This window comes from Pterocles gutturalis, unplaced genomic scaffold (genome assembly GCF_000699245.1).
Source record: "Pterocles gutturalis isolate BGI_N339 unplaced genomic scaffold, ASM69924v1 scaffold4825, whole genome shotgun sequence".
NCBI classification, from domain to species: Eukaryota; Metazoa; Chordata; class Aves; order Pterocliformes; family Pteroclidae; genus Pterocles; species Pterocles gutturalis.
In genome coordinates, this window is record NW_010145625.1 from 11,510 (window position 1) to 34,705 (window position 23,196).

Consider the following 23,196-nt stretch of genomic DNA (forward strand, 5'->3'; position numbering starts at 1 on the left):
CATTTTGGATCTCAGCATGCAAAGGAAACTTTTCACTGTAGCATGGCACTCTGTGCTACTGCTTCCCAAGACTCATTGCTTTGGATTGTAACATCATTTCCAGCTCTTAGAAACTCTTCCTCAGAAGTCAGCATTGGATCTACCAGGAGAGATGTGAAGATGAAGGAATAACAATTCCTTTGCCAATTAAAGAACCTTCTTCTTCAGGTAAACTCTTGACTTAGTTTCATTTCCTGGGACCGCAGTCTTCTGGAAGGGGATGAGGAACCTCTTTAAGCCAAAAGCATCATCTCTGAAGCACTATGGATGCCTTTCAGGAAGGTTACAAATAAGTGTCTTTGGGGAAATCACAGTCACAGATGTGTAGATAGAGGCTTCTGGAAGGCTGACAGCGATATCCTTTCCCACTTGCATAATGAAAGATAACAAGTAACTTTTTGCTTTTAGTTCTTCTCTTTCAAGACAAAAACAGGCAGTGAAAAAGTGAAGGAAATAATCCCATTTATAGGAAGCACCCAAAAACCAGAATTTGGAAAAAAAAAATTGCTTGATGCAATTCACAATCTGTTAAAAAGAGTGAGCACTCATCTGCCTCCAGCTAAGCATCAGAAGCCAAGAAAATGGCAGCAATACTCAGAGGCAAGGCCAAAAGCTCATAGCTTGTGTAGGCAAGATTGAACCATCTTCAGTAGTTGCAGAAGACATGCAGTCCAAGTATCTCAGGCTGCAGAAAAGACTGAGATCTAGACATAAATACCAGAGTCAATTAAAGGCTCTATAGGTACTCTAATCCCTAAAAGCCCAGCAGATTAAATATACAAATACAGCAATACAACTTACATTTCCGACATGAACTACACTGCAAATATACACAAGGATAGTCTAACCATGAAAAGAAAGTGATGCTGAATATACAAGAAACAAAAAACCTGTTCTTCTGACAGTTAGAAAACTACAAACCCCAAGAAGTCTTCCTGTATTTAACTGTACGTGTCAATCACTGAATTCCATGATGTGGAAGAGGAAGGCTGTGTATCCACATGACACATACTCTGTAACTGAACTGCAGCAAAGAAGGCACTCACTTTATAAGCTGTAGTTTATTTTCTGCTCTGTTCTATATGATGAGCCTATAAAAAAAACCATTTTAGCACTTATAGCTATGTTATAACATAGTAGACTTGCAGACTGAAGCTTGACTTGGAAAATAAAATTCAACATAACACTGGTGGAACTTAAAAGCCAAGTAGTAAAGCATTCTGTGTTAGAGGACTTCCCAGACATTCAGTATTTACATATAATGCATTTGCACTTTATACTCAACAACCACCCATCAGCAGTGACATTATTAGCGTAACTGGACAGCACAGTAAGCCAACCCTGAGCTGCACTCGAGTGAACCCATTCATTTTCAAAGTACAACAGAGATTGGTTTAAATATTCACACAATTGTTTTTCAAAACGTTTTATTGCATTATATTTGGTACCTTATGTTTGACAAAGGAAATTACATCTGTAACTGCAGGAATAAGAAGCTGGTCTGTTATTGAAAAAAAATCTTGGGCCCCTTAAGTTACAAAGTCTTGGGCTTGCCTGAAACAACTGAGCAAGAAATATATTCTTAGAAATGTAGGGCTTCAAGTATTACAAACCTGTGACACTGTGGAAAAGTTCCAGAGGTATCTAAACTGCAGCACTTTTTTTTTTTTTCTGCATAACGTGAACAAGGCCTGCTGAGGTTTTAAACTATTAGTCTCTTGATCAGTCAAAATGGTAGTCAGGAGTTCTCCTCTTTGCAACTTCAAGCCATAGTATGTTCTCATTTTGTTTTCACTCTACGTGAAAAATGCATGCTGTCTTTCTAATTAGTTGGTGCCACATCACAGTGCATAATTCTATTTGGTTCTTGCATTACAGTTTTAAAGAGTTTGGCCAACCTATGCTGACAGGTTCATCTCAAGAACAGCAATGTTGATTCTCCTCACCCCAGCCCCCAAGTTTAATTCAAAGAGAGAGAGAGTTTTAACTGGTTCCTTCAGTTAAAAACTGTGGTGCAAGAACACCAAACTGATCGTGTACAGTGAATTTCAGAGACACAACAAGCTTATTGAACACACTATGTTTCTTAATTCTGCTCGATATCCGTATGTCCCAGCATCCGCAACATAACAGGTACGTTGCAGGTTTCTCTGTATATTCTGATTCACATTGCATACTTCCTATGGACAGAATCATCCCCCGTATCCAAATCAGTCAGATGCTAAAGCCCCATCAACTCTTTGTGCTCAGTGAAAGAATCCAGTGCTAAAACAGCATTTTTGCTGTCTGAGATAACAGTAATCTCACAAGACAAATTTAAAGTAATATTTCTGCCACACACCTGCTCCGAGGGCTATACGCCTCCAGATTTCATATAAATTAGTTTAAAAACATGGGTAGGTAAGGAGAAGGGTTTTTTTTTCTTCAATTTTAGCAGCTTTTAATTTTTAAGAAACCGAACAACCTATATCCAGTAATATGTTAGATATTTTATATATATACTTTGTCAGCAGGATAAAAAAAAGTAAAACTATTTGAAGGCAACATTTTTTTTTCCTTCCGTTCTCTGTAAGTTAGAACAATTCAGCAGGTGCGTGACAAAAATATTATACACCAGATATGGTCCAATGTCATTTTTTTCCAATAAAGTTGTTCATATTTCATTGGCCAGTTCTTCAGGTTCTGCAGAACTATCTCCATTAACTGTGATCTTCATATCCTCTTCATATCCAGGGGGCATGAAAGCCAAAGCATAAGGGAAAAGCTTATGACAATTTGCTCTGTAAGTTTCAGATGCTTCTTTACAGTCTCCAAGGCTACCGTCACATAAAGCTTCTAATACCTCCATACAAGTCTAATTAAAGAGAAAAATAAAGCAGCGTTATGGTTTCTTAAACATTGATCTGAACACTCACAAACCAGAAATATAACACTACAGAAAAAACAAACTCCAACTAATTTTTTCAGGTTTCCATCAGTATCAAATGACATTTTTCTAACTGGACACAGAATGAAATACCAGTGTAGTCTGAATCAAAATAAGGCCGTTTAAAGGGATTTAAAAAACAGCTAGAAATCTTGATTAACCTGTTCCTTGTTTTCCTAAATTGATTCTTACTAGCTGTCAAGCAAGAATCAGGCTCACTTGCAACTTAATGTGTTTTTTGGGTTTGTTGTTCATTGTGTCCCCCCTGCCTCTCTCCAGCCTTTGAATACAATGAACATCTCAGCAATACATAACACGCATTTGAATTTTAGTGTTCACAAATAAAAACAATGAATCCAGAATATATACTATAATTTCCTAATAATCACTTTCATGAATGTGCTTTCAGATAGAATTAGAAGAATCGTGGACTATAATTAAAATGTAAAAATAGCATCAGCTGAACAACCATAATTAGATGCGATAATATTTCTGGTAGGGAACAAAAATTTACATTTAAGGATATGCAACTTAATGCCTGTAACTAGTGAATCAAAGCAAATTTCTCGGCTATTACCACACATCCTTCAGATGTATCAGCAGTTTCATATCCACTTTTGTTTGTGATTTAGAAGACAAAAATGAAATTTCCTGCGTTTCAATCTGCATTCCAAACATGAGAAACTGACCTACCGTCCTTCACTAAAGCCCAGCAGCATTTAATACCCTTCCATGTCACGTATGCTAGTATTAGCACACTGAGCTAGCCTTTTCCCACTCCTCTGACATTTACTATAGCTTTTATTTATTCTGTGTAGAGATTGATTGTTCTGTCCTCCTGCTATGGGCTTATGAAGCAGAAATTCAAAATCTGATGAACTTCTTACTTGACTACATACGAAAGCCAATACGTGCATATGCACCTTTTACTACAACTCTGATTGTTCACACAGCTTGCAGGGGGATGAGTACGGAAAGCCTTCACAGAGTCTGAGCCACTCCTCAGCCAACCTTTTTCTTGTGAAGTCTCTTGTTTTTAGTAAGACTTCCCGTTACCTGCAGCAGTAACATGGTTTCTGCTGCTAGCTAGCCACGTTCATATTATGACAAAACAGAATTAATTCAAATGTGTGAAAATGACATCAAACATTTTGGTTCAGATGAACCTGATACCCCCTTCTCTCACACAACAACCCAGCCTCCTTACCAGAAGGCACTGCAATTGCTTCAGCTTCCTCTTGTCTCTGGAATCTGCATAACACTTCCATAGCTACACCAGAAGAAGTTGTTTACAATTTTATAAATATCTGTTACCTGAAGATTTCTGTTAATGAGGGATTCATCCAGGGTCATTGCCAGCTCCACTGCTCTTTTCTGACTGGAAGGATCTAAATAGTACATCATTTTGGCAGCTACGGGAGGAAAAAGAAGAAGCCCCATCACCCACTGAATGACCAAACATAAAATAGAGATAATATGACTAAGAGGGGATACTGAACTCTACAGTAGTGGTTCAAAATGGAACCACTTGGAGCATTCAAGCTTGACATCTGAGCAAGTGGAAGGGTAGTTTTAACTCTACTATTCAGCGTTAGACAAAGCACCAAACTGGCCAGGTGTTGTCTATATTGCAGGGTGGGAGCATTTTGCAGTGTCCTACAGAATCCCAGGCAGTGAAGGAGACAAGTCAGACCTCCCGCAGCACACCACAGCTCCCTCCATCCCCACGGCTCACATCTCCTTTGCACAGAAATTGGGCACACAAGAGATGTGCGCACAGAGCTCTTGTCATATGGTGTCAGGACACAACCAGGACACAGTTCTAAATCCCACATCACAGATAGAGTTGAAGGGACTAGAAGCCAGAAAAGATGCAGAGAATAACCTCGCTACTTTTTGTGGCCAGGTCTGAGCCCAGACTGAGCCACAACAGTAACGCCACTCCCCTGGGTGATTTACATCCCATTTCCCACGCGGTCCTGTGATACCCTCTGCAAGATGAGGTCACTGTTGACAGCCAGCTTTTTTAACAGGTCACCAGCACTGTCTAAGCTCCTCTTGTTGGGCATACCAGTAGCTCCAGGTGTTACCTGGCTTGCTGAGCACTAACACATTTCTCTCTTGGCAGTCAGCCTCTTCAAATACATGTATCAAAAAAGCTTTGCAACTCGGAAATACTACTTCACATACCATAGCTCATATGAACTATTTTGCAGATGCATTAAATACATTTACAATCTTACGACACATTCAGCATGCATCAGAAACAAATGTGGCAGAGGTCCGAAAATTTGTATTTTAGCAGGTATAGAAAAAAATACAGAAAACCACAGACAACCTGGTGGTCATGTTGCCACAACAACACAAACCAAGAGAAGAAAAGCATTCCCATGTGAAGAGTGATTTTTTTCACATGACTGGTGCTGATACTGAGATGCCACTGCTAGTAAGCATAGAAAACACAGAAGCATGGAAGAAAAAGCATAAAGGCAAAATACCTGATAACCTATGTGGTAGGGAGTCATAGTTCTTCTTAAGGAAAGCTTCATTGAAGTTCTTTGGATTAGTTGCTCCAAAAAGCCGATTCATTTCTTGGTTTAACACTGTTCTAACCGCATCAGGCAGATCCTTACTTTCAGATACTATTGAATTGAAAAAAAAAGTTAACAGAGGTGAGCACAGGTAATCACAGTAAAATATACTTTATGCATTTATTTTAATATTTATCATGTTTACATTATTAAATAATTGAAAAAACCCCAAACCTAAGAGGAAGATGCATGAAATTCAACAAGGTAGATAACTGGAACTGGCTGGAAAAAGCTTAACTGTGAGAGATCTCCGATACTCAGAAAAAGCCAAAACCTCTTTACTCCAATCACTCTCCCCCTCACTGATTAAAATCTATCAGGCTCAAAGACTGAGGTCATAGCAGTCTGTTCTTAAATGTATCTAGTCTGCAGCCCTCAACAGGAAGCGTGACCTTTGGAGCAAGGGAAGGGAGAGAATCCTTCTGACCTTCTCAGAAAAAGGACATAATTCTAAGCCTTCTCTTCGCACACCGACACAGGCTGCCAGCAGGAAAGCCAGATTCCATTTCTTCACTCACTCCTTCAGGGGTTCACCATACTACTCACAGTCTTAAGACTTACTAATACTTGTTGGAATAACTACTAAATCCAGCTGCAGTAATAATAAACATACTTAATTTTAGCATTAATCAGTTGTTTAAAAAGCTTTCTAATACATGTATTAAATATTTTGAATTAATTGTACTAACAGTCTATGAACTAAAAATCAATGACTAATGCAGGTTAGGCATCATCTGGAAGCATGTACAGATGAAGTCATAACAAACAGATTCATACCACTGCTGAAGAGATGAATCATACACTCATGAAGCCAAGGATGACTAGAATCAATAGCAAAGGCTCTCTTCACAGACTGAAGCATGAGAAGGAACTTCTCTGGAAAAGAAAGTGTTGGCAAATGGTCAAAAACCTGTGGCTGGAACTCACTGCATTATGTTGCAGGAGTATTTAGTGTTTGAAATTAGAATGTTCAGAAGAAATTAAATCTGAGTGTACTGCAACAGTCATTTTTTTCTAACGTGTTCATTTAACCAGTGAATTAAGCCTGTTATCAGAAGAAATTAAAGCTGAGTGTACTGCAACAGTCATTTTTTTCCTAACTTGTTCATTTAACCAGTGAATTAAGCCTGTTAAACTGCTAAATAAATATGAAGATAATAAATTCTTAAAGCATAATATTTAACTGATACGATAACTCAAGTCACAGGTTTCAAAAGACCAGTTCTCATTAGCAACTGCGTACCACTTCCTCACAACGTGCAGTTGCAAGCTGGGAGAATTAATTCTACAGTCTCACTACTTATAGATTTAAACACAGCAAAGAAAGTGGATAATCACCTGTACCACTTCCTCACAACATGCAGTTCTACCAACTACAGACACAAATAACAAGGGCAAATGCAAGCTGGGAGAATTAATTCTACAGTCTCACTGCTTATAAACACAGCAAAGAAAGTGGATAATCACCAAATGTTCAAACTTTGATTCTTCACAGATTGCTCACGGCTAGGGTGTCGGTCCAATGACAAGTTATGTGTCTGGACAGGGACTATCTCTTCATATCTCAATCAGTAGTTTTTTCTTGAAGGGGTGTTGGTCCAATGACATGTTACACGTCTGGACAGGGACTCTCTCCTCATATCTCAATCAGTAGTTTTTTCTTGAATTCCAATATACATCTTTATGAACAGCAAATTGCTTTCTTTCATTAGTTTTCTCACCTACCTTTTCGAAAATAAATCTCGAAGGCAAAAAGATGCGTCTCTATTTTGTTCTTCACTAAATTCTTCAGGGGTGTTAAAAATTTAATGGCTTCTTCCAAAGGTGCTTCAACCTAAAGATTCAAGAAAGTGACACACAACTAAGTCAAAGCTTAAACCTAATAACTCTACAACAACAGAATTAGCTACTTCTGATTCATGTCAGAGAGGTACTCTCATAAGGCAATGCATAAGGTGCTTAGGACCTCTTATGTTACAAATTTTCCAGCTTTCACTCAGCAGTGGTGTCTAAACAGACTTAAGTCTAAAAAATTGCTTTGTGATGGTTAAAAAAAAAATCACATTTTCCTATAGAGATACAAAACTCTGCCTTCTATTATAGACTGTCAATAAACACCACCGCAGCTGAACCTGCATTGTAATGGGCAGTATGGCTCTCCATGCCAATCTACACCCATGGGCCTAAGATGTTGGTAAACCACTACTTTGTCCCCATGACAGCCTGTTCATCTGAGCTTCAGACAGGTTCCTGAGAGCTGCCACGTCATGGCAATATTCCCAGCCAAGATACTAACAGCAAGCCTGAAGTAACTAGGTATCGATCATGGTCTCCGAGTCTTAGCTAGCATAATCCAGTAAACGGACAGCTTCAACACAAATTAATTCTGTGCCAAGATTCTTGACAGACAGATCTCTTGCATCTAGAGATTAGAGATAATTCGAACAAGAACTGTCTGTTGTCCTTCATATTTACATTTTTATGAACATAAACTACTCTCTAAGAATCAAAAAATTTAATTGTCTGTCAACAATTCAGTAATGTTGAAACAATACACTTCATTGGAAATACTTGAGTTGAAGACAATGATGGACACTTTATGGAGTTCCTGCTAACCTTAGAGTAAAGCAGATTTAATAAAAAAAATGCATCACTTGTATGTGCTGTTATGACTTTGCATACATCAGTCACAACTGTGCACTTAAACTGTCTGGACCTATAATAAAACAGAGTTCAAAGCTATGCCTTTAATGCCAAAGCTACCTATCCACCAAAGTCTAAGGGCAACTGTTTCAAGAAAACTGTTTACAAGTGACCAGCTAGGTCAGAAATGGTCTTCTGGCACTGGGAACCAACCGAATTTGCAAGTGTCTGACTCATGATTCTGACATTAAATTTGGAATATAATTAGAGAAGACTTGCCAAAAGGAATGCATTATACAGCTGCAACTATTCCCTATAGTCTTGGGGACTGCCTTATTTTCCTGGGATGTCCCACAACGTCCCTCTACTCCAGAACTCAGTTTCAATCCATGCCATTGCAACCATTTCAACCTTACCTAGCACTGCAATTTAGAGTGCTGCTTCCTACAACCAGAGAGCTCAACAATGGCAATACCAACAATATTCTTAAATGACTAGTCAAGTTTTTAAAGTCACTTGCTTCCTGGCTACACTGAAGTTCAGTTTCAGCTTTCAAATATCATCCCCCCAAGAGCCAATAGTATTAATGATACATGTAATGTGAAAACAGCAAATACTATGTCTACCAGTACTTGCATACTATACTACTATTACTATAAATTAGTTTTTCCGCTCTATACTTTTTTCCACTATCTTTCCCCATGTTTTTCAAATGTTTTCCTGTTCCTTACAGGTACAACCTTTAGCACAAGAATAGTCTTGTGGGTCAACCTCCCCTTTATGCATCTCTACAGTTCTTAATCCAGTTCTCAAAATCCATCTCAGTCTAGTCTACTGCTATTTCCGAAAACCTTCTTTATCCTTTTTTCCCCCCATTCAAAACAAATGCAAGCACATGCTATTAAAGCATTCAGTGTTTCAGTGCCTACTCTTTCACAGGTTGTCTATGCTTAATAAATAAAAAAATATTATGGGACATAAAGAGTGAATGATAATCACCTTACATACAGAATAGAAAGACTTCCATCCGATCAACTAGAAATAGGGTACAATCAACAAGTTAGTGCAATACACACATGAAGATAATTCCACCTGTAGCAAATGCCTTTGAGAACTAGGCACAAAAGCTGTGATTTCATCACATTACGGACAGTACATCCAACAAACTACCCCTAGAAAAGAAGTCTTTTTAAAATGCCGCCTGTGAAGAGAAGCCATACAAAAAAAACAAGTTATCTGAATGGCTTTCAAACTATATGTGTGCTCACTCTAAGTTTTCTAGAAATTTGTAGGACTGTATTATTACATTTGTAAGCACCTTTGCCAATTTCTCAGGGATAAGTTCTTCTTTCGGGCCTCCAATTTCTTCATCATCATCATCTTTCTTCTTTTTCTGATTCCTCTGTTGCTTCTCTTTCTCAGCATTCTTCTTCTCCTCCTCCAGCTGTGCTTTCTTTTGCGCTCTTCTCTGCTTATTTCGTAGCTTCTTTAGCTCCTTGTCAGACATATTTGCTGGACACACACAGAGCAAAACCAGACAATGCTGATGTCTAATATAAAGTCTCAATCAGTTGTCAGATACCATTATATTTTTTAAACCATCTACTAACTAGTAATGCTGCCATTACACTTGTAAAAGCTCCTTTACCACTGATAGATTATTTTACAGTTTACACTGCTGCTTCATCATTCACAAATTCCTTTGTGAAGTCAGGGCAACAGGAAATAGTATAACATGCTGAAGGTGAGACAAAGTAATTACTGCACGACTTCACAAAACCAGTGCCAGGAGTAAAAGTGCACACCGATACACATTGATTTATTCCTTAGGCATCACACAAGTTATGTTTAATGCAGTAATTAAATGGTCTAACAAAAATAAGGTGAAATAGTGGCACTCTGGCATAGACAGTTCCAGCTTTGCTTTTAATGCCCTACAGACATTTGATTCATATTCAGATTCTCTCCTCCCTCCAATTAAAGCATGGAAAATTAATTTGAAACACATCAGAAGGTGGCTACAAGAAATTCTATCACACTTCTACTTGTCATAATTTGAACCTGAAGCCCCCCAAATGATCAGAGATGAGAAATCTTAAACTCGACAAATTCCTCTTGAAGGATTCAATAGCCTCTATTCATACCATTTGAGGTGCCCCAAGCCATAAGCACTGAAGTTGCTCTCCAATCAGAGATGAGAAAAAAAATACATTGGTGGATTTAAAACATTTTTATATGATGAGCAAGAGATGACAAAATTTAAGTTGCTACCCAGTCTAATTTTTGCATACTGATAAAATGCTTAGAAAGAGCCACCTCCAAGCACACCTGCTTCAATCTGTTACTTCATGGACCAACAACCACGAGAATTCCATGTTTTCTCAGCAATTTCATAACACAAACATGTTTTTACTTAAGAATTACAACTGTAGCTACAAAAACCAAAATAAAAATATGTATTAGTTTAACTTTCAGTAGAACATACAGTTTCACATGCAGGCCAAGCTACAATTTACCTACTTTCAGTCCTTATTTTTGGCTACTATAGTTGAAAACTATAAGAATAGCAGATATTAAAAAAATCCACTAATTAGTGAAGCTGCAAATTTAATCAATCTTGAGGGTTGAATACCTGTATCAGCCTCGTGTTCTTTATTTTCATCTGTTAAGGGATTATCATGAAGTTTCAAATATATCTCTATGGCAATTCGCGCTGCTTTAAAGTAGAATGGATGTTGCCGAAGTATATCTTCTAGTTTTAACAAGTCCACATAAGACCTAAGGGTAATCTTCCTCATACAGTAAGTGTGAAAGTCAAACTGGTCATCCGTGATTTCTACAAAATGCTAATACAACATAACATTATTTAGCAAGTATTAACAATCAGATACTACCTAGATTTTTTTTAATACACTCTCTCCAAGGGAATAATTTAGTAAAAGCTTGCTGTTTGACAAACACACCCTAACTTTTAGAAACCCAAGTTAACAAGATCCTCCAGAAATAAAGTCATGGTGAAAAGAACAGAAGGCATCTTAAAACCAAAATTCACCCATTCCACAATCTCTTAACAGTAACTATCCTCTGACAATTTACAGTTTAAGGGGCAAAGGTTCTACATTTGTTGTGTAAGTTAAACAGCACTTGAAAAATTTTTCTTCTACGAACTCCTCTCTTCTTTTCAGTCATAAGTATAATCTTGACTTCCATTAAATACTGTGGTAATGAATTCCACACTTAAATCACATGTGGTGTGGGAAAGTACTTCCTTTTGTTCAAGAACTGCTTTCTCATTGTCACCTGATGTCCCCTTGTTTTTGTTTGAGTAGCAGGGAAAAGTCGTTACCCTCTTCTACTTCTCCATGTACTTATGATCTCATACAACTTCATCCTAAACTCAGTTGTTGCTTGTCAAAGCTGAGGATAAAATAGTAAGCATGACAAACTGATTGCACTCTTCACGTGGAAGTTATTCTATGGCACGTATTTTACTAGCACATTTTTAAGGAGGTGTGATATTCAGATGTAAACAGTATGACAGATTTATATAACGGAAGAAAAGTACGACTTCTCTAGTCACTAAATTCCCAACATTCTCCTTTCGATTGCTGCTCTACACCACCACAGTAGTTTTTGCAGCTCTGTCAATAATGATTCCAGGATTTCTTTCCTGAGCAGCAATAATTCACATAAGACTTTTTACTGCTGATGCACAGACAAAGAATTCTTGTCCCTCCTTCACACACTGTTGAACACTATGTTTCATGAGCCATTTTATCATTGAGTGTTGAGACACCCTTCTCTGCAACTTCTGGCAGCCAGGTTTTAATCACGTCACATCATCACTGCAAGAGTGGTCAGACATTGGAACAGGCTGCCCAGGGAAGTGGTGGAGTCACCATCCCTGGAGGGGTTCAAGAAACGTGTAGATGTGGTGCTTAGGGACATGGGTTAGTGAGTTAGGTGGTGTTGGGTTGGACTTGATGACCCTTGAGGTCTTTTCCAACCTTAATGATTCTATGATTAGCAAGTGTTGTCCTTGTACTATTCACTCCCTTTCTGTGATCACTTATTGATATATAAAACAATGAAGACTCTAGAGAGACGCCTTAGTAATCTTCATGGTAAACTCCTTTTCTTGTAAAAGCTGGTTGTCTGCTCCTACTAAGTCCTCCTCTTGAAGCATTTAATTTACACCCTCAGTTGTCTGGTCTTTTTTCCAGACTCTGTCAAAAAAACCTCCCGCACAGCTGCATATTTTTTTTTCTTCCCTTTTTTTTAAAAAAAAAAGTTGCACATCCAAATTTTTTTGTTTGCCTTACTATGGATCTGCATTTAATGTGCAAGTATCCCTTCTGGATACAATCTCTATTTTAAGAAGTCTTGATATTTCTAATAGCTTCTTTTAAACTGTAGCTTAATACTGTCCGTTGTGGGTTTTTATTTTTTTTTTAAAGGAGAGGATATTTAGTATTTTTCATGTTTTTTAACATTTATTCTCTCCCGCTAAAATACAGTGGTTTAACAATTACCAAGGTGACATCTTTCCTTTCCTTTAAGGCTGGGCTTGTCAGCTCAGCCATGTTCTTTTTGGACTTAAAGTCCATCTACTCTTGGTTTGTACCCAATAACTATTTTCCCGTACCTTGCCAAAAATAAGGCTATTTCTGACAGTTTTCTGTTCTTTCCTGGATCTTCAAATGACTTTGTATTATCTTTTTACAATACACAGTTTACAACAGCATTTTAAGGAGGAAATTTAATGAACTTGTCAGTTGCCAACATGAAATGAACTCTCTTCTGAAGCTACATCAGGTATACTCTTACTGCTCAGAAAGGAAACATATTAGCACAGCAAACTTAAGCTAGGGTTTTCCAGCCTAGGCAGTTTAACTAGATACGTACTCGCTCAATTTCATGGCATTTCTTAAGTGCTTCTCCAAATTTGTTCATTGCTTTGTAAGCTTGCGCACATTCTGTCTGAAACCACATGCACTGCATTTCATTCAAGTTCTCTACTGCCGAGGTTCCTTCCTGAAAGCAAAAACAGCATTATATAAAAAAATAAATCTCATTCAATTTGTTAACTGCCATTTCGTTTATCTTGTTCTAATTAAAAGCACAAATAAAGAGGCTATCAAAAGAATGCTAAATTTCAAAACTGGAGTCCTGAAAATTATAAATGCCACAGTTAAGATGGACTTGCTTTGTTCATTGAGCAAGTCTCCAAAGTGGGGGGGGGATGGAATATTCTTCTGTGTTCCACTTTTTGTAAGAGTTCAAAACACACAATGAATAGTCAGGTAGTAACCACTTAACTGTTACAGTTCCTCATCTTTAGGATAAAGAGACATTCATTCAGCATTTTTAATATTGTGTGCAAGTATAACACATTGCAGCAGGAAGAAAAATGACAGAAAAGTTTAGCATGTGACATGACACTGACACCTGCAGGATTTTTTTAACTAAAACTGCCATCTGTGTCTTCCAGAGACTGCTGACTGAGCTAAGAGTAGAAGTAACTGACAGTAGTAATAGGTAGCAAAAGGAATACTGGTAGCTCTGACACCTTCTGATTCAGAAAAGGAGCTTACAGTAGCCTTGCAGATCTGGTATTTATATGTACTTGCACAGATATGTAGAACTTATCATATGTCTTTAAGATTAACGTCAAACTCAGCTACTTGGGGTAGATGCAGCCATTCCAAAAACAGAAATCTTGCAAAAAACAGGCTATTCAAGAACCAGCCAAGAGCCAAAGCTAGGAAAACGACAGATAATATTCAAATAGAAGGTGAAGGCAGACGTCCCAAATGAGAGAGAAAGGCAGTCTTCAAATCTGTCTGATTTAAGCAGCTAAAATTTAGAAAAAAACCTGTCAGTTCCATTGTCATTATGCTTCATTTAGGTATTTTTTTAATTAAGAAGCTTGTATTTGAGCGCTAGATGTAAAATCAAAAGGAGATAAAAAAAGATTACTCAGTGCAATATCATCAAATTATATTTCTGAAGTTTTGGGCAACTGGTTATGTTTGCTTTTTTTGACATCTTCTTAAAGCTGCTTAAGGCAGAGAGGTCAATTAACCTAGATTCACAGCAGTTTTGCATGAAAAACTCCACATAAAGCTATTGATCTTATGTAAAACAGGACTTCCCCTCCCTCCGTGTTAGCCTGCACACAGCCTCCATTTCACCAAATCCTTCAGCTTTCCCCTTATAAATACCCCAATTGTTCAACCTACCTTACTCCAGGTTTCTCCTGCTCTTCAAGAGAGATGAGAAAAATGGGACAACAAACAAAAGGCTTTATTTCTGCAGGGAGGTCCTAATAGCTTGTTGCCTGTCTCCCACTGACAACACATAATGATATTGCCGGTCTTCTAAAACTATCTTTGGCCAAATATTCTGGAAAGACTACATTTGAGCTGTTTTGGCTTTCAGTTATGAAAGGACAACAGCAAGAGAAGGCAATTTAAAAAGTAACTAACCTGTGAGACCATCAAACCTATCAGACCTATTTTGTCCCCTGCAGGGACAAAAACTGATGCATGAAAATTAAGCAAACTGCATAATGCAAACTTCTTCTGCCAGCTAATTGGTCATGCCCAAGCAGATCCAAAAAACCCCATACCAAAACAAAAAAAACCACAATATGCAGCTCTTCCCTTCATCACTGCTGAACATGGCCTTAAGGATGAAAGCTTGTTCACAAAAGGAAGGCATCTCAGAAGGTCTCTCACCTAACAGCCACACAGATACCTTGCTACAAGAGAAGTCCGCATTCTCTAGCTTACTACCATTACAAAACAGACACATAGGCAGCTTTATCAAATCTTTCAAGGACTCTGTAGAAATCAACACTAAACCCAAAGACTTCTCAGAAAACCTTTTTTTCAAAGTAGTTATCGCTAAAATGGGCATGCTGTATTTTTCCTACCAGACAAAAATCGATCAAATTCTAGCTTTAGAGCTTTCATTTAATACTATGGAATCATGTTTACTCAATGTGATATTGACTGCTATTAGTGAGGCAAGCAATCACAGCTGGTCTGAAACAGAACTTAAAGATCATGGTAAAGGTGAGTGGAAAGTTAACACAAAGTTATTCTACACTGCATCAGGTCCATATTATTCAAAAGAGCTATAGTAAAATGCAACAAACCCTCGTAAACTTAGAACACATTTCTTCTGCTTCTTTAATGGAGTTTGCTTTCAACATATATTTTGCACATTTGGAGTTGATAAATCTGTCTGCTGTGTCCAAAGCCTGAGCCTCATCCATCCACCTTGCAGCTTCTTTAATGTTTCCAGCATGCTTAAAGAGACAGAAATTCAAGTTAGATTCAGCAATTATAAAACATGCATGTTTTATCCACTCACTGTTTAACAGAATTATTGAAATTTTGAATAAATAGCTTTCTTCAGGAAAGCAACAGCTCTTTAAAGAAAAAGAAAACCAGAAAAATTACCTTCCCTCATTACGGAATTACAGGTCTTTTGGCACTAGATGTTTTTACTGAAAATGCTTAGAGGACACTTGGGATAATCCCATTCTGACACAATGCCACATTGTAGCTGCGAAATTGTTTTTAAGTAGTTAAAGGGGAGGTAAGAACAGGTGGAAGACATTTAAAACATCAACTAAAATATGAAGAATATAATTGTAAACTGGAAATTCACATTTTGCAGTGTATTTTGTGTCTTGAGTTTGCGTGCCCAGCTTTTGGTTGCAGGGGGCTACAGAGGTGGCTTCTGTAAGAAGCTGCTAGAAGCTTCTCCTATGTCTGACAGAGCCAACATCAGCCAGCTCCAAGACGGACCCACCAGGGACCAAGGCTGAGCCCACTGGCAATGGTGGTAGTGCCTCTGTAATAACACAGTTAAGATGAGGAAAAAACTGCCCAACTGCAGCCAAAGAGAGGAGTGAGAATATGTGAGGGGAAACAACTCTGCAGACCCCACCGTCAGTGTAGAAGGAGGGGGAAGATGTGCTCCAGACACCAGAGCAGATCTCCACCTGCAGCCTGGGGGGCTTATTCACATGCACAAAAAAAAAACCAAGTACCCAAACAATACCCTTACCTATAAACTCACTAAAATTCACTAAGTGATTTTCCATAGAATCTCCACCTGTCTTGCTTAATACAAGCTGAACACTTCAGTGTTCACATCAAAAACATTACAGGAAAGTATAGCGTATTTGAAAGTCTTCCACCGTAACAAAAAAACAACCTCTGGTCACTAAGAATAAGCCAAACTTACTTTATAGATTTTTGCTTTCACAAGGAAGAGTTCTATCAAAGTGGGAGTACTTTCTATAGCAGCATTTATATACTCTAGAGCCAGGGATGGCTGTCCAATTTTATCGTAATGTTGAGCCAAATAATACTGGACCCAGAGTAAAGTGGTTGGAGGTTCTTCTTTGCCATCATCTGGAGAGAGAAAAAGTGGAGGGAGCTCTGTTTTTCAGTTTATCAAAACATGCCAGAAGCAGGGTTCTATAAATATAGCCACTGAAGTTAATTCTGCCCCTCTATCAGGCTGTCACACCAGATCTGGGAGTGCTTTCAAACACCCGGGGCCAGGTAAGTCCCTTAACCTGAGCACATACTGTTCCTTTCTCATACTGTGGTTTTAAGAGAAAGGAAAAGTGATCCTTGAAAATACAATACTTGAGCTCAAAACTGCAAGGAGATGATCGAATTTGTGGATCCAGCAAAACTTTTAGAACAAGTGACTAACTTCTGAGTACAGACTTTATTTGACAGATTAAATCCATTCTAGGGATGGCTATGGTTCAGTTTTGTGTTAAGGGGGAAAAAAAAAAAAAAGGGAAAAACCCCCATCATCTCAGTTTCTTCACTCCCCACTGATTCCCTGTCTCTGAATGGTCACATAATGCTTGCACCAGGCACTATTTCCACGAAATATGACAGTCTTAGCACTCACCATTTGGGTTAAATAACCTGCAGCTTCTTAGAGAGGTTTCATAACCTATCACGAGCTCTTCTATGATTGCCACCTACATATGCAAGACAAGACCAAAAAAGAAAAAAAAAAAAATCTGTTGGCAAGATGGTATTTTATTTCAACTTGAACTACTTGGTGTTACCCAAACTAGTTATTTTTGGTAAGAGAATTCTGCAACATCCTGAATTACAATACATATGGGAATGCACTCAATCTCACCCCTCTTTTTAACAAATTAAGACCAAGCTACCCTCAGTTAACACTTATGCAGCTTATAACTGAGTAAATCTTAGTTTTCTACATCTCTTCACATTTCTACACCAGGCCATATTATACAACTGTGCTGACTGAGTGAGCACTGCAGAATAAAAAGTTTCCTTCCTCTCCTTAATGCATCACAGCTATAAGGCAGATCATCTAAAAAGTAAGGAGAAAAAACCTACCTTCTCCTTGTCTTTATATAATGACCTCAAAGTATTGAAGACTGGTGGACAACCTTTGCTGAAATTCATCCTTAGAAACTTGTCCAGACATTCCTTAAACTTTTCACCTTGAGAGGAAAAAGACCTGTTGATTTTGTTTTACCACACATTACTTGTCAATTGCAGACTGTTAAAATGCTGTTAAAACGTTAGTATCTAAGAAACACAAGTGCTGACGACTACCTGCTCAGCAAAAATAAACTTACCTGACAAAAAGTTTAATGGTAATCTTCTTGGAACTAGTCCCCTTGGGTATTTAGTCCAGGCCTCTTCATAAATCTTTAGCCTCTCCATCATAGTAGCTGGAACAGAATATTACAGCTTATTTTTTTCCTTCCTTTTCGGCAGGAAGGGAAAGGGCAGGGTGAAAGGAGGAGAGGAGCGACTTATATCTGGTTAAAAAAAGAATCAGAATATATAGCAACTAATGGCTATATACTTTGTAAAGAACATTAATTTCCATTTTATTATTTTTAAAGCTGCCATACTAAATGATTTCAGGTGTTCAGGATCTGCAAGTTCCTCTTCCAACAGTGGAAGACCAACTGCTTATCTCTCATCTTAAAAAAAGTTCCTGCCTTAACGTTGTGCTAAAATCTTGAATAAAGAAAACCATTCCGGAGAATCACGCCTGTTTTTCCAAAACCTGTATTACCCACAACATAAAAATAACATAACAGAGACAGTAAAAGAAAAACTCTAAATTAAAACTGTCTTCTAAGAAATAATTCTCTTCTTTCAACCATGCACAAAGATCCCTGCAGTTTTATTGTTTTGGTTTGAAATAAGACAGGGTAACAACAATATGTATACACTCTGACTAAAAAGCAAAACTTAAACGGGGATGTTTTCAAATAAAAGTTTTATTTAAAGCAATGCAAGCTTTTGATACATATATGAATTCCAAATGTGCAGAAATGGCTTATTTCCTACAATAGATGAAATCACTACCTGGTTTAAGTGCCTTTTCTAGGCCTTTGTAGTAGGCCCAGTTTTCAGGATTTCTTTCTTGTAGTCCTTTGTAAACTTCAACTGCTTCTTCAAGTCTGCCAAGCTGAAGCAGGAGTTCTCCTGTGTGAAATCCAAGAAGTTTTAAGTTAAGGTAACAAGATACTGAAGCAGTGTAATATTAATCACTCTACAGTAAAACATTAGATAATCCTTAACTCCATATAGATTCTAATTTCTTAGAAAAAGCTATCACAGTAGCATCACAAACTAGTGGACAGATATGCTTTTTACTTTGACAATAGCTGCAACTGCAATCAGATTCTACAACTCAGCCAGTAACTCTTGAAACTTACTTGAAAAGTTAATGTTAAAAGCAAGATGCGTGTAGCTTTTTTCACTTACTGAAGTGACTTAAACACAATTTTTACTACAGAAGGCAATTACAAGCAGTACACAGTATTTCATGAATATGGCATCTTGAAAACCAACTTGAAATTGCAGAACTGCAAATAAAAGAACGGTTCTTCAGTCTGGTATTTCATAAAACTAACTTCAATGTTTTAAATCAAGCCACTGGTCCCATTAATGAGTTCTCAAGATTCTGCAAGCAAGTTTTCCTTTCAACGATACTTCATTACAAGATACAACTACTAAAAGTAAAGTTGAGATCTAACAACTGTATAGAGCATCTTTGCTGATGTTCTATCTCTCTGCAATTCCAGCTATGGAATACAACATACAGTATTACACCAATCTGTTATAATATTATATGCTACAACTATAACAATACAATGCCAGAAGCCTATGTTGGATTGCCCCGCTAGAGAGCCTATTTCCATACACTGCAAGGGTGACTGAGTACAATTAAAAGCCTTCTCCTTCACCAAAGATGGTTCTGCCCTTTCAGCAAGTGGTGTCCCTGTCAGGACCACCACCAGAGCTACAACAGCGTAGGTCTGGGTATGCTACCCAAACAGAACTTCACCACATCATTTCAGGATCATCTGCTGCAAATGCTCATCAGCTCAGAAGTTTCAGAACAGTGCATCTGTACCCTACTGATGTCTTATTGACCTAGGAGAAGAGTATGACCGGCCCAGAACAGCTCTGAGACAAGCAGTCCTTTACCACAGCAGAATAAATTAATCTAAAACCAAAGATGAAGTTCCAAAAGATGGGAAAAGCTGACAGTACAGGAATTCCATTGTAGGCTATGCTGTTGAAGTGTACCGTCAAAAAGTAAATTACCTTTAGTTTCTTCAACAGCCAGTTTATCACAGATCTGCTTTTCGTAGGTACAAAGATGCTCCAAGGCTTCTTTATATAGTCCTGCCTCCCGGAGGACCTGATTTTGATACAGCAGCAGTTCGCTGTACTCATAGTCCACTTTATCAGGCGATGTCTACACAGGAAAGCAAGACACATGAGAAAGGTCAGCCTTCTAGAAGGCATTTGGGATTAAATTCATTTGACTAAAGAAACTTCATGAAGTTTTCACATCAGGAAAGAAAGCAGAGTTTTATTTTTGGCTTAAGCAGCAATCCAAACAGGAATTTCACATTTTCCTCTTACCTGCTGTGTCTTCCTAAATTCCTCTAAAATTTTTGCTGCCATTTCATAGTCTTCCAGCAGATGGTATGCAATGGCATAACCAATCCATGACGCTCTCTGTGCAGGTCGGAGCTGAAGCAACTGGTACCTTGTTTCCTGCAAAAGAGTAACTACTGATTTTCCTGATGCTCTGTAGAATCCTTTATGCAATACTCTGTCTTCAGTAGTCTAATATTTAAGAAATGTTATTGAAAATTAGTTTTCTTTATGCAATTTTTTTTTTTTGAACCAGAAGAAAGAATAAACGTTAAAACACTATAATGGTCTTGTCTGAATAAAAAAAAAACCAAACCCCACAACAGAAAATAACACATCATGTCCAATTGAATACTGATGAGTCAGACTATCTTTCTTAATGTATGACACACATGCTTTTCCTGTCTTACCGCTTATGAACAGAATGCAACTAAGGATACTTTGGTTTGAGTTGCAGGAACTTTTACTATATACTAGGTGTTCCAAATTCACCTTGGAAGTACATATGTTTTAAATCATTACAAGTGTTGTTAGGCAAAATAGTCCATACAAGCGCATCCCTATTCTTTGGCCAGAAGATAATTACAGCTGGAGGATGCAACAGATTTGCTTGGTATCGTGTTGTTTTTAATCTGAGGAAAAAGTTATTACTTGTTTTGTTACAGACTCTTGAAAGGCATCTTAAAGTAATTCAAAATAAAGGTAAAAGTTGCTACCTATTAAAAAGCACAGTCAGAAGCAGGGGTTAACAGAGAACCAAAAATAGTAACATGCAGCAGTTTGATTAGAATGAAGGACTATCACTCAAGATATTAAGAAGTAGGAGAGCGCGGAAATTAAAGTGAAGGAGGAAAAAACCCACCAAAACACAACCTTATTCCCAGTTTTGAGAGTAAATGCACCTTCTTCAGAAACTAGCATATGGGCAGTTATGAATTACTGGCTTCTCAGCACGTTAACATTTAATCCTTGATGCATTCTATAACCATGTCCTACTTGTATGTTTAGTAATTATACATTTGTATTCACTTTTATCCAGAGGCCCAGAGAACATACATTTGCAAATGGATTTTGGCACCTATGCTAAGCTTTGGCTATCTTGTCTCAGCGAGGAGTCAATTTTCCAAATTACTAACATGAAAAAAATGGTGATTAAGAAATACCCAAACTTGAGAATGAGTTCACTGAGGCTGATGGCTCCACACTGCTCTGAGAACAAGTCTTGTTCCTGGCATTCTAACATTACCCTAATTTGAAATGGAAATAATCTATGAAGAGACCAACTAACGTGTTTTAACAGCCACAACTTTAAAGGTGCAAGGAAATCCTGAAAAGATGAAAACCTGACATAAACAATTATCCAAAGTATCTCAGGTAAAAAACAACTATTTCCCCCCCCCTAGAGAAAAGGAATACTTTATTACACCAGTCTACATCAACTGAAAAACAAACAAGCTTCCAGGCACAGAAATGTAATTTAAGAGGAACTAAGGAGCTTTTTTCCAATTAATTAATGTTTGAATTATGAATACTTTAGGCGACCACTGCCATCTTTCCCTGGATGGCAGAGTAAGAAACAAACAAATCTTCTACAGTAATTGTTTTGTCTAATCCTAAGTGAGCCATACATTGACCACAGGCAGCAACTACGACTTACCCTGAACCACATAAACATCTCTATAATATGCATATTAAACAGAAGCTCCTACTTTTTAAGAAATAAGGGTACTGGCAAGATAGACACAAGCTTGCAATTCAAGAAGACAGAAAAAAAAAAGAACTACATTAGGAGCAGCATTTGTAGAGAGGACAATAGAAAATTTGTATTCTTCTTTACAGAAGTGACACTACCACCTCATAATGGTTGGTTAGCATGAAACATCACCTCACAAGGCAAATACAGACAACCGACGCAAAGCAGCGAATAACTGCGCACTGCAGTGTGGAAAGAGGGTTTCAATCTAAGTCACCAAACTGCCTTCAGCTTTACTACAAAATAAACAGAAGAAAACAAGATAGTAATCTAAACATTTTTGCACATTAAATAAAAGATTGAACAGGAATATTCAAGAGTTCTGATCCACAATCTTGCAGCTCACAGGAAATGTAAGGGAATATTTAGACCCAGAGGAAGGAGCTGCCACTAATGCCCACATTGGCTGGGAAGCAAAATAGGATGTTTCATGCAGCTTACTGCTTGCTTTGTATCGTTACCCACTGCCAAGAGAAAACTGGTGGCCACTGATTTAAAGGAGGAGGAAGACATGGTAAAAAGTTCTTAAAAAATAGAAACTCCTTTGCCTGAAGAACAATTTTCTTCTGAACACATTGCCTTTTACCTGCAGGAATCCTTCCCAGAAATAATAAAAAGACTGGGAATTGTCTACAGCTGGATTACGCAGCATTAAAAAAACCTGAGCAAACAATTCTGTACTGAGCTGAAAAATATATTAATATGCCATTAAATCTGTATACTTTACAGAAATCGCTCAGTATCTGCTTTTCACAGCACTTTCATAAAGTATCAAGTAGTACATGGTTTTAACACTCTAGATCTAACTCTGTATTTTTTTCAAGTGTCATGAAGCAATTTGCCACCTGTGCTACAATTCCCTAGAATCTGATAATAAATGCAGTATATGTACTTACCCTGTAACCTTCAAGATCCCTCATTTGAATCTGTAGCAGAGAAAGATCTCTCAAGATTTGAAGATTGTCTTTGTCCCATTTCAGTGCATTTCTGTAGCATTTGATAGCTTCGTCATACTTCTTGTCTGACCTCTGAAGGAGGCCATAGACATGCCAACCTGGAAAACTGCGTTAAGGATTCTACTCAATTTGAACAGGGAAAAAACATATCCAACATGGCAGTGACAGAACAGTCGGTAAAAAGCTTTTATAAATAAATGAACAGCAACGCTTATTACAATCGCTACCATTCTTTTAATCAGCTGTACAAAGAAACTACTTGCAAACTAGCTTTGACAAAACATTCTTATGTATTAGA

General features: G+C 37.7%; 1 protein-coding gene across 1 annotated transcript; it reads right to left on the reverse strand.

Moving 5' to 3' along the window:
- Positions 1-1,449: 1,449 nt before the first annotated feature.
- On the reverse strand, positions 1,450-22,931 carry NAA15 (N(alpha)-acetyltransferase 15, NatA auxiliary subunit). The gene is made up of 18 exons (XM_010085429.1): positions 22,839-22,931; positions 20,175-20,309; positions 19,851-20,004; positions 18,603-18,722; positions 17,858-17,953; positions 17,613-17,719; positions 17,149-17,221; positions 16,462-16,631; positions 15,362-15,514; positions 13,105-13,233; positions 10,832-11,045; positions 9,518-9,711; positions 7,282-7,390; positions 6,334-6,432; positions 5,464-5,607; positions 4,280-4,377; positions 2,882-2,893; positions 1,450-2,749 (listed from the first exon to the last, which is right to left on the reverse strand). The coding sequence occupies exons 1-18, from the start codon at positions 22,860-22,862 to the stop codon at positions 2,693-2,695; spliced, it is 2,088 nt and encodes a 695-aa protein (XP_010083731.1). The 5' UTR covers positions 22,863-22,931; the 3' UTR covers positions 1,450-2,692.
- Between the last annotated feature and the right edge of the window lie 265 nt (positions 22,932-23,196).

Excerpts from the sequence above, each read along its gene's own strand:
- NAA15 (XM_010085429.1), bottom strand. The coding sequence starts at position 22,862 with ATGAGGGATCTTGAAGGTTACAGG. Across the intron at positions 17,954-18,602 it reads AGAAAAGGCACTTAAACCAG|CTACTATGATGGAGAGGCTA; the intron begins GTAGTGATTTCA and ends ATTCTGTTCCAG. Across the intron at positions 17,222-17,612 it reads TATATAAAGACAAGGAGAAG|GTGGCAATCATAGAAGAGCT; the intron begins GTAGGTTTTTTC and ends TTGCATATGTAG.